We start from the raw sequence: 13,140 nt of genomic DNA on the forward strand, positions 1-13,140 counted from the left end.
GTCTGGTAAATTAATTACAAAGCTTTTCATGGTTTCCCCCTTTGAACCTAGTGCAGTGATGCTTAACATTTTCTGTAAGTTATAATACTTGTTAAATATTAAGAGAGCTCTACTCTTACGCAGCTATTTGAAAGCACTTCCTTACTAGCCATTTAATTTCTTTAAAAAAATGGCACCCTTCACACTTTTAAGAAATCTGTATATAGCAATCTTATTTCTAGACTCTGTTACCACTTTGCCTTTACTAACCATATACTGACTAATCGAACCATTGGCTGATATGGTCTCTATTTAGCATATCTTTTTTTATCCCAGTCTTTACTGATCCTCCTGGTATCTCCTCTCAACACAAGAGGTGTGGCTTTGCTATTATGGTGTTGAATAAAATGAAAGAGATTCTAGGCAAAATACTACTAGAAAAATAACTCTAAGAAATAGGATCTTGACCTCTGAGATTTTTTTCTTGGTTCCACTATCAACATTTCTTCCTTTCTGCAAAACTAGAGAAGGCTCAAATACCCAATTTTAATATGGCAAATGATGGGTCACAAAGTGCTATTATCCCAAGGAAAAGTATTTTCTCTTTCCAATGTTTTAAATTTCCTTTACTCTTTTCTACCTATTACAAGATATGGTAGGTTTTAAAAATCAGTTGGATTTAGTAGATATGAATATAAGATTGTTATACTGACAACTGAATTATCTCTCATATAAGATAAAATTATTGTTTATAAACACATCACTTATCAAAAATGATACAAAAACATTTCACTTGAAGTTTCAAAGAGCACAACTGTAGAGAGTATCCCAATGGACACAAATTCGTTTTAAAAAAAAAAAAGTCCTTTTTAAAAGCTTTACTGGAAAAGAAAATGCAAAGTAAGGAATAATGATAAATTTGTACTCACTGGAATTATGGCAGTAGTCCATATACTGTGGAACTTGGACTGTAAAGGCTATCAAATCTGGAGCTAAGAGAGATTCTGGCTTTCTACTCTCATTGAGCCACTTGCTGCTATGAAGGTCTTTAGTGTCAGAAGGACCCTGAAGCAATGGAATCAACTTCTCTTTTCCACTGTCACCTGAAGAGAAACATTAATGAAAACATTCTTATAAAAAAATATTGGAGTAGTTTGAGGATGCCTGATCTTAAAATATATTATCATAATATAATATTCAGTTATATTTGGTCATTTTAGCTGTACATTTATATTCTAAAAAGTATGACTAATAAAATTAAAAGCACTTTTAACTCTTAACAAATTAAGTCTTAATATTTAGCTAATGAATGCAGAACATGTTCAGATGAGATTATAAAAGGAAAGAACTTGAACATACTATATTCTAAATATTCGACAAAATCTGTACCTCTTTAAATTTACCTAGAAATTTAGGAGCACTGAAAACACTTAGATTACAAGTGTTTATGGAAAATAGTATGAAATAAAGCATTGGCAGGAAGGTGAAGTCAATTACAAAAACTGAAAAACAGCTGTGTTATCTGTTTATTATACTAACATTTTAATTTAAATTTTAAGTGTCATATATATCTATACTTCCTATTTTCCCCCCAAAATATAAGAGTAAACTTTTAATTGTTCTCCCTCATAACCATTCTCATAACTATGCAGATTTTTTCCTTAAATAAAAATTAATTTATTAAAGAAGTATCATCCTGGCACAATTAAAAAAATTTAAAAGTAAAAATAAAAAAATTTAAAACCTCTGATTCATAGGAACAATGAGCAAATTCTTGTTTCAGTAACGCTCCTTGTAAAATGCAAGGCCAATTCTCCTATACAGGCAATAAAGTTTTACACGGTCCAGCTGCACATACCTGGGGCTTTGGCACAAATTTTTATTGATCCCATGGTCCCAGAGGCACATTTGACCAATGATGTGCTGCAGTACTTCAATTCAACATTCTGGATTGAGCCCTCAAGAGTTGGCAGGGGATTCTTAGATTTCACACCTAATAAAAGAAAACTGCAAATGTACTAGCCGATTGAATTTAAATAATTTTTATACTCCTTCACCAAGGCATTTAAACTTAATTATACCTTAATTATCTGCCTCAGATGTTCTTACAGTATTTGTGTTAGGTTTCATAGTTTAGTATTTAGGAGGTGAAAGGATGCAATTTTAAAATAAATAGTCTGAACTCTCATAACTATACTTATGCAGTCAGCTTTTGATTAGTCAAGCTCAAGAAATACAAGTAAATATTTTAAAACAAATATTTGTTTAAAAAACAGGAAAACTTTTAAAAAATCATATTTTAAAATGCAGAGTAAGATACTTATTTTTGAAACAAATTTAACCTATAAATTCAGTTTCATTTAGACAGAGACATTTAATTTAAACAGGAAACTTTCTGAGTAAACAGACTCCCCAAAATACCTTGATCAGGTAGAATAAGGAGAGATAAACAAGACAGTTCCTAAGTTAAAATAAAACAGCCTATAAGCAAAACTGAAATACCATGTGCAGATAAAAGAAATCAACGGTATTCTATATCAATTAACAAAAAAGTAGATATTAACATCTCTATTATATGCTACTTGCTGAAGGACATTGAAGCACAGAATTATTATTATAATAATTACCATGAAATAAATGATAGGGAAAACTTAATTCAAAAGGGAGAAACTCATTTTGGCCCCGAACAGTAGGTGAGAATTAAACAGGCAGGGGAACCTTAAGAATGACAATATTGCAAACCACTAAAATGATGATGATGAAGAACTCTAATCAACTAACATTTACTGAGGACTTATTCTGTGTTACACATGTTATCTCATTCAATCCTCTCAACGGGGCTGTAATAAAAATGTTTATTATCCTCATTTCCAGATTAAGATACATTGGATTGCAGGAGTTTAGTTAAATTTTGGTCAAAGTCCTACAGTAGTAAAAGAACTAGGGCGTTTAATACAATTTGATAGAGAAGACTTTACCATTCATTTTGTCTATATTCACCAATATCCACCAACATAACTTCCCTTCTCTTCCACATTCCACATTTTGATCCTTGATATACTATCCTTCATATCCGAAACTCTAAGTAGAACATGTATAAATAAGAAAACCATAAACTTTCTATGACAGATACGTTAAACATTACTCTGAAATCGTCCATCTCAATTTCAGTATGTTTGAGAAGTCCCATAATCCTCCAACCATCTTCCTGAGGTGTGGCCCAGGAACCTGCAGTTTAACCAACACACTATGTGATTTGTAAATGATTAAAAAAAAACCATCATTTTAAGAAACACCCTCTCGCATACTAATGCTCACTTCAGAAGGGTCTATTAATTTACTAATTTCTATGTGGTCATTACATAAATGTGTATTGATTGGTTGCTATTTTCCAATATTCACCACCTCTATTGTTTCCATTTGAAGTGGTACCTATTATCCCCAGAGCAAGAGTCCAAAATGTTGTGTATTTGTAAAGTATTCTATGGTGATAATTAGATTTTTATCAGATCCTCAAAATCCATGACTCAAAAATCTAAAGCAGTATCTCATAAAATTAAATGATGACAACAATATTTACATAAACATAGTCATAGTAGTAACAGTTTTAACAGTAGTACTACTTATCACAGCACCTAACATTCAGGGGGCACTTACTGTCAATCACTAGGTCTAGTTTATTATTTTATTTATCTCCAAAAGAAAACAAAACCCCAAGATGACCATTACTATTCCATTTTATATATGGGAAAACCAATACCTAGAGAAGTAGGGTTTTGCCAAGTCTCAAGTCAGAAAGTGACAAGACAGGAACACAATTCTCCTTCTAAGAAAGGAAACTGAGCAACCCTACATATTTAACATCTACTGCAGTTGTAGGAAGTTACATTCACTGGATAATTTACCCTGCTCTAATCATTATGTTAGGTGATGAGAAGAATATAAAATGGAATGATACCTTCTCCCCCAGCCCTCAAGCCCCACAGTGAGACTTTCATTCTCTGACAATTTTTCAAAATATATATAAAACCTAAATAGAGGTCAGCAGACAAGAGCTACTACTGAAAGATTCTTTCAAGGGTTGCTGATATTGTTCAGAATGAAAAGAATTGAATTAGTTTCTGGTAGATGTAAACGCAAAAGAATATGAATAGGCCGGGACGCCTGGGTGGCTCAGTCGTTAAGCGTCTGCCTTCGCCTCAGGTCGTGATCCCAGGGTCCTGGGATTGAGCCCTGCATCGGGCTCCCTGCTTGGCGGGAAGCCTGCTTCTCCCTCTCCTGCTCCCCCTGCTTGTGTTCCCTCTCTCGCTGTTGTCTCTCTCTGTCAAATAAATAAATAAAATCTTAAAAAAAAAAAAAAAAGAATATGAATAGGCCAAAATAGCTTTGTTTCTAAATTATTTTATAACACTACTTCTTGTACAGTTTACAACATTTAGGACTCTATCTTGAATCACAAATGGTAGATCTTTTTTTAATGTTTATTTATGTAAGTAATCTCTAAACCCTAAGTGGGGCTCGAACTAACCATCCTAGATCAAGAGTGGCATACTCATCTGGCTCAGTGAACCAAGGGCCCTGACAAATGATAGGTCTTTGTTAATATCTAATGCATGTCATATATAATAGTCTTATCAGAAAAAGTTGCCTGGAACCTCTTCTGGTAAGAATATCATATACATACACATACAAAGCATCTCATTTTTGACTCTCACAAGCTTAGTTTACATTTTTATGATTACATTTCTTAAGTATTTTAAAACTTGTTTTAATTACTAAAACATCAGGGCACCTGGGTGGCTCAGTCGGTTAAGTATCTGCCTTCTGCTCAGGTCATGATCCCAGAGTCCTGGGATCAAGCCCCACGCTGGGCTCTCTGCTCAGTAGGCAGCCTGCTTCTCCCTCTCCTCCCCGCTTGTGCTCGCTTGTCCTCTCTGTCGCTATCTTTGTGTTCCTCTCTCTCAAATAAATAAAATCTTGAAAAATATAACTACAACATCATTATGCATAATTTCACCATAAAGGCTTTTTTATAAAGAAATCTGTTTTAAATGCCATAAGCCGAGATTAAAAAAAAAATAAATTATAGATATCTCTTGATGGACTTCAACAATGGAGAAAAGCTGCTAGTAAAAAAAAAAAAACTTGTTAATTTAAACTATGAACTTTGGGTGATTATAACATGTGAGTGTATGTTCATCCATTGTAATAAAAGCCACTCTGGTGGGAGATGCTGATATTGGGGTAGCTGTGCATGTGTGGGTCACGGATATATGGGAACCAACTTCCCCTCAATTTTACTGTGAACCTGCACACGTTCTTAAAAAAAAAAAAAGTGCGGGCGCCTGGGTGGCTCAGTTGGTTAAGCGACTGCCTTCGGCTCAGGTCATGATCCTGGAGTCCCTGGATCGAGTCCCGCATCGGGCTCCCTGCTCCGTGGGGAGCCTGCTTCTCCCTCTGACCCTCCCCCCTCTCATGCTCTCTCTATCTCATTCTCTCAAATAAATAAAATCTTTAAAAAAAAAAAAGTGCTTTTTAAAAATTTTTTAAGTTTATTTATTTAAATAATCTCTACACCAATGTGGGGCACGAACTCACGACCCTGAGATCAAGAGTCGTAGGCTCTACTGATTGAGCCAGCCAAGACCCCCTTAAAAAAAAAAAAAAAAAAGCCTTAATGAAAAATAATCTTGGTTTCTTTCCAGTCCACCTTCAAACCAAAATTTGTAAAATGCCCAAACGTAAGCTCTAGGAAAGCAGAAAGGAGTAGCATCATTCATATTGTGTCCTACATTAATGCTGCTTCCTGACAGTGTGAAAGGAGATCTCCTGCAACATGGGGACACTAAAAGAGCAAAAGTTCTCAAACTAAAAAAGCATGGCTTTGGATAGAGGCAGCAGTAATTACGTAGCTAAGTAATTAGGTAGCTTAAGGCACACCACTATTTATTATTGTTACACGGGGAGGCCAAAGTATTGTGGTTACTGCTCAAAGTACTGTAGTTAAATGAGAAAACAGCTCAACTTTACAAAGAACTTATTTTAGAGAAGAGGTGCAATATTTTGGTAAGATGTACAGTCAGCTGACATGAGTCAACAGGCCAATCACAAAGATAATGACAGTGTCTAACATTTGAAATACTCCCTCTACAAAGCACTCACACATACACTTGCTCAAATGCTGCAGTCATAGTCCACTAGAAGATAAGAAGGAATTTCTAAGACACTGCAACTGAAATATAATTTTACATTGTACACACTATCAATGAAATAATCTAAAAACACCGAATTTTTATAATGGAATTTAATATAAAATAATGCACTGTTACTTCTTCTCCTTGTAGTACTTTTCTGGAAAATATCAACTCCTAACACATATTCCTAGTCCTGTGGTACATCCTTAATTCTGATTCTTTTTCCACCAACTTTCTGGCCTGCCATAATTCTTCCATCCTCTCTGAGACCTTAACCCTCAGTGTCAATTCTCCAGTGTTCAATAATCAGCTTATGATCACTCTTGTAATTATTAAAAGATAAACTAATGAGAATGACCTGCATATCTCTATATATATCTAAGTAAAAGATTAAGGAGTCAAAGCCCATGTAGGTTAGAACACCATGTAGGTGTTCTATTAACACCACTAAAAGACTGTTAAAAGTTTTTAGGGCCTTAGACCCACTAAGAAAGGAAATGAAAAGACAAGAACTGAATAAGCAACTCTCAAGGAGGCACGAGCTAGCATCAAAATTTTGGAAGAGGAATATTTGATGAACAAGTAGAAACGAGATGACTTTGTTAATTTCCCATAGGTACTTTTCTCTATTCTATTAAGGAACAAGTTGATCTGCAGTAAGCCTTGAAAAATTAAAAATTACAGAAGCCAGGCAGTTCAGAGGGCAGGAATGCAGATGAGGCTAAAAAGACTAAGAGTCTCTCAAATGGCCACAGATCCCTTTCTTTAATCCACAGAGTCATACAACTTGCCCACACTCACCCTGGCAAAAGACTCTGGGTTCACTATGGAGAGGTTAAACCAAAAGGATTTTGGACTACGGGATACAACCAAAGAAAAGGGTACATGTTAAAAACAGGAGATTGTCTAAAAATCTACATGGAGTTTATGTACTAGATGATGAGATCTTCTTTTCCTTACTAAGAACTCTGAATGACAGGCTTATAACCTTCAGGAAGGGAATGGAAGGATTCCTCTCAGTAGAAACTGGCCAGTCCAAGAAAAAGGAACCAGAGATACTGATAACTATCCCCCAACAAAAAAATAAGTAGTGTCCAATTCCCCTACAATGACACCAGCAACTCAGTAAGCTCCAACCTTACACACAGATTTGGTATTTTATTCTAAATATGGACCACCAGATATCATGTGGCAATCACTATAAGAAGTAGAGATTTAAAAACACAGAAAAGAAACAGGGTAACCAAATGATGCCAAAAACAAAAATCTTAGTAATAATAATTGCTATCCTCAGAGAGAGTACAGAAGATACTACAACAAAAACAAGATGTTTAGTTAAAATTTCCAAGGAAGGGGTGCCTAGGTGACTCAGTTAAGTGTCTGCCTTCAGCACAGGCCATGATCTCATGGGTCCTGGGATAGAGCACTGCGTCTGGCTCCCTACTCAGTGGGGGAGCCTGCTTCTTCCTTTTCCTCTGCCGTTCCCCCCAGTTCATGCTCCCTCTCATACTCTCTCTCTCAAATAAATAAATCTTTAAAAATTTTTTTTCAAAGAAAAAAATAGCCCTTAGAAATTAAAAACATGATGTTAATTCTCCTTAAATAGAAAAATTGGAAAATAGAGTTAAGGAAATTTATCATATATTAAAACATAAAATCCCAAGAGATTGAAAATGGGAGAGAAATGACAATAAAATCAAAGGCCCAGCATAAACAATCAAATATCTGAAAACCAAAAATTTCAAAAAGACTATTAAATAAAATGGAGAAAATAATCAAAGAAATAATTCAAGATGATTTCCCCAAACTATAGAACAAGAGTTTCTAATTAAAAAGGTGTACCGGGGCGCCTGGGTGGCTCAGTTGTTAAGCGTCTGCCTTCGGCCCAGGTCATGATCCCAGGGTCCTGGGATCAAGTCCCACATCGGGCTCCCTGCTCTGTAGGAGGCCTGCTTCTCCCTCTCCCGCTCCCCCCGCTTGTGTTCCCTCTCTCTCTGTCAAATAAATAAAATCTTAAAAAAAAAAAAAAAAAAAAGGTGTACCGTAAATCCAGCACAACAAATGAAAAAGCATACACACAGAAACCCAACACCTGAAAGAGAAGCTCCTAAGGGCATCCGAGATAGATAAAAAATAAATAAATATGCATAAAAACAGAAACAGATGACATGCAAATATACAATATACAATTAGAATGGCGTCAAACTCCTCAACAACAACACTGGAAAACAGGAGACAATAAAGTAATGCTTTTAAAATTCTGTACAAAACTTACTCCCAACCTACAAATCTATAGACAGCCAAACTATCAGTCACATATGAAGGTAGAAGAAAGATTCATCAGACATGCCAGATCTGAAAAAAGTTTACTTTCTCTGCTGGAAAGATAACTACAAAATCATGCTCCACCAAAATCAGGGAGTAAATCAGGAAAGAATCACATATGTGATCCAAGAAACAGGGGATCTAACATAAGAGAAAAGAGAATACCCAGGACAATTTGGTAACAGAAAACTTCAAGATAGCTTTACGGCAGGATTAGAAACAAATAGAAATTGAAACAGGAAAAAAAGTGCACTAAAAGAATAATAACTACAAAAATTAAAACTATCTCATGTATTGGAACTACTGAGAGAAGACATGTTTCTGTAAGAGTTTGGGGGAATGAGGGGCGCCTGGGTGGCTCAGTCGGTTAAGCGTCTGCCTTCACCTCAGGTCATGATCCTGGGGTCCTGGAATGGAGCCCCGCATCGGGCTCCATGCTCAGCGGGGAGTCTGTTTCTCCCTCTTCCTCTGCCCCTCCCCCTGCTTGTGCTCTCTCTCTCTCTCTCTCTAATAAATAAATAAAATCTTTAAAAAAAAAGTTTTGGGGAATTAATAATAACTACATAGAACACGACTCAAATTTTAATAGGGCAGTTATTAACTCCTAGAAAAAAAGTTGCACAAGAAAAAAATTATTTAATGGTAGTATATTATAATTCATCCATACATGGTCATAATATATTAATACTGAATATAAATTTAAGCAAAGCTTGTGATCTACTTAGATAATTTAGGGGAAAAGACTAAAGATGGAGACAGTGAGTGTCAGCCCTAAAAGCTAAAACCTCTTTGGTATAGGCACAATAAGGCTACCTGCCTCCCCCCACCAAAGATGTCCACATCCTAATCCCAAGACTTGTGAATACTGTATGTTACCTCATATGGCAAAGGAGATTTAAGGTTGCAGGTGGAATTAAGCTTGCTAATCAGCTGATCTGAAATAGGGAGATTATCCTGCATTATCCTGGTGGAGCCAGGATAATGAAGGTGGAAATAGCAAGCAATTAACTCTAATTTAAATAAAATAAAATGTCATTCAGGAAACTCAAGCAGCCAGGACTCATGCTAGATACACAAAAATAATAAAACAACAGGATAGTAAAACAATAATAAAGGTTTCTAAAAGAGGGCAAAGGAAAATTCTTTTAAAATACGCACTGATGGGATAACCATTTTAGCAGAACTATTAAAAAAACATTACACAAAATAATGTAATTTTTTACTTAAACATGTAATTTAAGTAAAACATAAAAACATGATGAAAGAGCTTCCAAATAGCTGATATTATAGTAAAAGGTAAGCATTTATCCTTTCAGGGTAAGAATAAAGGGAAAAAATGAAATTAGAGAAAGACTGATCACCTGAGAAGAAAGTAGAAGTGTGAACAGCAGTGGCCAGGGAGGCAAGAACAAGAGAGAACCAACCAGCTTTCTGTGTACAGCTAAGACTCAACAGGTGACAAAGACTGCATGCAAATGACTCCCTCTGATAAGATAAGCCAATAGGAGACAGCAACATTTAAAAGATAATGGTCAGGGCTCCTGGGTGGCTCAGTTGGTTGGGCGACTGCCTTCGGCTCAGGTCATGATCCTGGAGTCCCAGGATCGAGTCCCGCATTGGGCTCCCCCTGCTCGGCGGGAGTCTGCTTCTCCCTCTGACCCTCCACCCTCTCATGCTCTCTGTCTCTCATTCTCTCTGTCTCAAATAAATAAATAAAATCTTTAAAAAAATAAAATAAAATAAAATAAAAAATAAAAAATAAGATAAAAGATAATGGTCAAGTTTTTTAATTGTTGTTGATAATGATTTTGTTGTTTTTAACATGGGAAAGCAAAGGAAGTGACATTCCAGGGCTAAGTTAAGCCAGAATGTCTGGGTAAAAATCACTTAATATTTTCAACAGAATATAAAATAAAACCACTGAACCATACCCAATTAAACAGCATGAAGAAAAAAAAAGCAATCTCAAAAGTGTAGTGACCAGTGATAATTAGGTAACAGAGGTGAACTTTAAATATTCACAAGGAACAAAACACAAGGCCCTCTACAGCAAGAGCTTACTTTTTTTTAAATTTTATTTCATTATGTTATGTTAATCACCATACATTACATCATTAGTTTTTGATGTAGTGTTCCATTATTCATTGTTTGCGTATAACACCCAGTACTCCATTCAGTACATGCCCTCTTTAATACCCATCACCAGGCTAACCCATCCCCCCACCCTCCTCCCCTCTAGAACCCTGTTTGTTTCTCAGAGTCCGAACCAAGAGCTTTTGTTCCATCCTCACTTGGATCTCAGCAATCCCTTCCAGTCCATTATCAGCAAAAAGAATTTACTGACCAACACATGTCTACAGACCTGCTTCTCTGATTAACTTTTTTTAACATCAACAATGGCAAATAAACATATGACCAGACTCAACTTCATACTCAAAGAATGATGAAAAGAGATGCCTTAATTTAACAGAATAAGCTTCTGTCACCAAGTTTATGACATAATTCTTAATATAAAGATTAATAAAATAAAATTTGCTTCTAACTCTAAAACTATGAATCAGTCTCCCTCCAACCTATCTTTGTCATACTATTTAGATGCATACCTTCTTAGAATACTAATCTGCATTATTTAGAATTAACCTGCTTCTCTTCAAGTTTACATACTTAATGTTGATTGCTCTGTTATGACTACAGGTGTGGGAATTTGGACATTTCTAGGTATATGGAACTAGAAAAAGAAATCTTTTCATTTGGAAGGGGGCAGAGCCTGGTTAAAGTATTGAGAAACTTACAACTTCTGGATATAGTCTGACAAGAAGATTCAGTAACTTATTTTGGTTGGAAAAGGGAGGATCACTGGACTGTATGGGCCTAATTGAAGAGAACTTCAAATAGCTCAGCATGGTGCCTCAAGTATGGGAAACTAAAAAATTAACATTAACGTTGGCAGATCGTATCATTAATTTCTTCTCCTTTGGGTTGCTTTTAAATATTTATGTTTGCCTTTAGCACAGCAGGGTTTCACAACAATGTATCCACCTAAAGATTTATTTATCTTGTTTGGGATTTATGATTCTTAAATCTGAAGATTCACATCTTTTACCGATTTTGTGGAGTAAAAAAAAAGTCTCTAAATATTGCCTCTCTCCCAAGTTTCTCCTCCCAAGAATCTTATTAGACATATATAGAATCATCTCATCCTAACTGTCCAGATTTACTTACCTGTATCTCACATTTTCATCTCTGTTTTCACTGCTGCATTCTGGATAATTTCTTTATATCCACCTTCAAGTTCACTAATAGTGTCTTTGGCTGTGTCTAATCTACTATTTAATCCATTCAGTGACTTCTGACCTAGAAAGACTTTTTCTTTTTGAAATTCTCTAGCTTTTATTGACTACATCTCTTCTATATTTTCAATGCCATCTTTTGCTTCTTTGATACTTTTTTTTTTTTAAGATTTTATTTATTTATTCATGAGAGACAGAGAGATAGAGAGGCAGAGGGAGAAGCAGGCTCCCAAGGAGCAGAGAGCCCGATGCGGGACTCGATCCCAGGACCCTGGGATCATGACCTGACCCGAAGGCAGACGCTTAACCATCTGAGCCACCCAGGCGCCCCTCTTTGATACTTTTAAACAGCCATTTTATACTATTTCCAATAATCACATTATCTGAAATTCTTGGAATCTAAATTGGTCACTGGGGGTCTCTGCTAACTCTTGCTCTTGGTGGATTATTTTCAAGTTCTTGGTAACTCTGGATTCTGAGTTTACGATTCACAAGGCTTTCTCCTTCAGATATGTTGCCCTAGTTGAAGGTATATGCCACAGCAAATATCTGTGTTTACTACTAGATACCCAGAGATGTAAACAGTCCAACCAGGATCATAAATTTTAAGTTAACTTGTTGTCTTGATGGTTTCTAGACCACATAAGAAACTAAAATCTGAGTGATGACAGGACTGTGGTTACAAATTCTCAGGGAAAATGCCCTCCCCTCCTCCCCATCAAGGCCAAAACTAAGAAGTTTCTTTGTTAAATTAAGAGTGGGGCAGGTGGCGCCTGGGTGGCTCAGTCGTTAAGCGTCTACCTTCGGCTTAGGTCATGATCCCAGGGTCCTGGGATTGAGCCCCACATCGGGCTCCCTGCTCCGTGGGAAGCCTGCTTCTCCTCCCACTCCTCCGCTTGTGTTCCCTCTCTCGCTGTGTCTCTCCCTGTCAAATAAATAAATAAAAATCTTAAAAATAAAAAAAAAGTGGGGCATATTTTTGAAACAGTCCACCTTTCTACTCAGAAGTTATAAGCTTATGGAAATGGACATCACTTCCCATTTCCTCCCTTCTTGTCTCACCCACTTTTGGTGATTAAAAACCAAGTCCACTGATCTGAATTTGCCACAGCCCATTTGGACAAAGCTTAAGTGCCTACTTCCAACTCTGGTTTTCAGTTTCCTCCTTTCTTTTTTTTTTTTTTTGTGCAGGTTCAGCAATTCACTTAGAATTATAAGTGTTATATATTATCCAGCATATTATATATTAATCCACCTTTGCTGAGGAAAGGTTTTCAGGTTAACGAGTATGCCATGCTGCCAAGCACAGAAGTCATGTCATGACAGATACACCATATGTTTACAAAGTAAAT

The 13,140-nt window shown here is 36.1% G+C and overlaps 1 protein-coding gene across 15 annotated transcripts in view; it reads right to left on the bottom strand.

Annotated features, from left to right (window-relative positions):
* VPS13B (vacuolar protein sorting 13 homolog B) overlaps positions 1 to 13,140 on the bottom strand; it is a 768,399-nt gene that overhangs the window by 536,305 nt on the left and 218,954 nt on the right. For all 15 annotated transcript variants that reach the window (XR_010410572.1, XR_010410573.1, XM_064588058.1 and 12 more), the window contains 2 exons: positions 1,838 to 1,972; positions 909 to 1,082 (listed from right to left, as the gene is read on the bottom strand). Coding sequence is in view for 13 of the 15 variants with exons in the window: in XM_064588058.1 (XP_064444128.1) it covers positions 909 to 1,082; positions 1,838 to 1,972 (309 nt within the window). In the remaining 2 variants the exon portion in view is untranslated. The remainder of the gene's footprint in view (positions 1 to 908; positions 1,083 to 1,837; positions 1,973 to 13,140) is intronic.

The sequence above is a fragment of the Mirounga angustirostris genome, unplaced genomic scaffold (genome assembly GCF_029215605.1).
Source record: "Mirounga angustirostris isolate CCGP_5_RB_7025 unplaced genomic scaffold, mMirAng1.0.hap1 SCAF_4, whole genome shotgun sequence".
Classification (NCBI taxonomy): Eukaryota; Metazoa; Chordata; class Mammalia; order Carnivora; family Phocidae; genus Mirounga; species Mirounga angustirostris.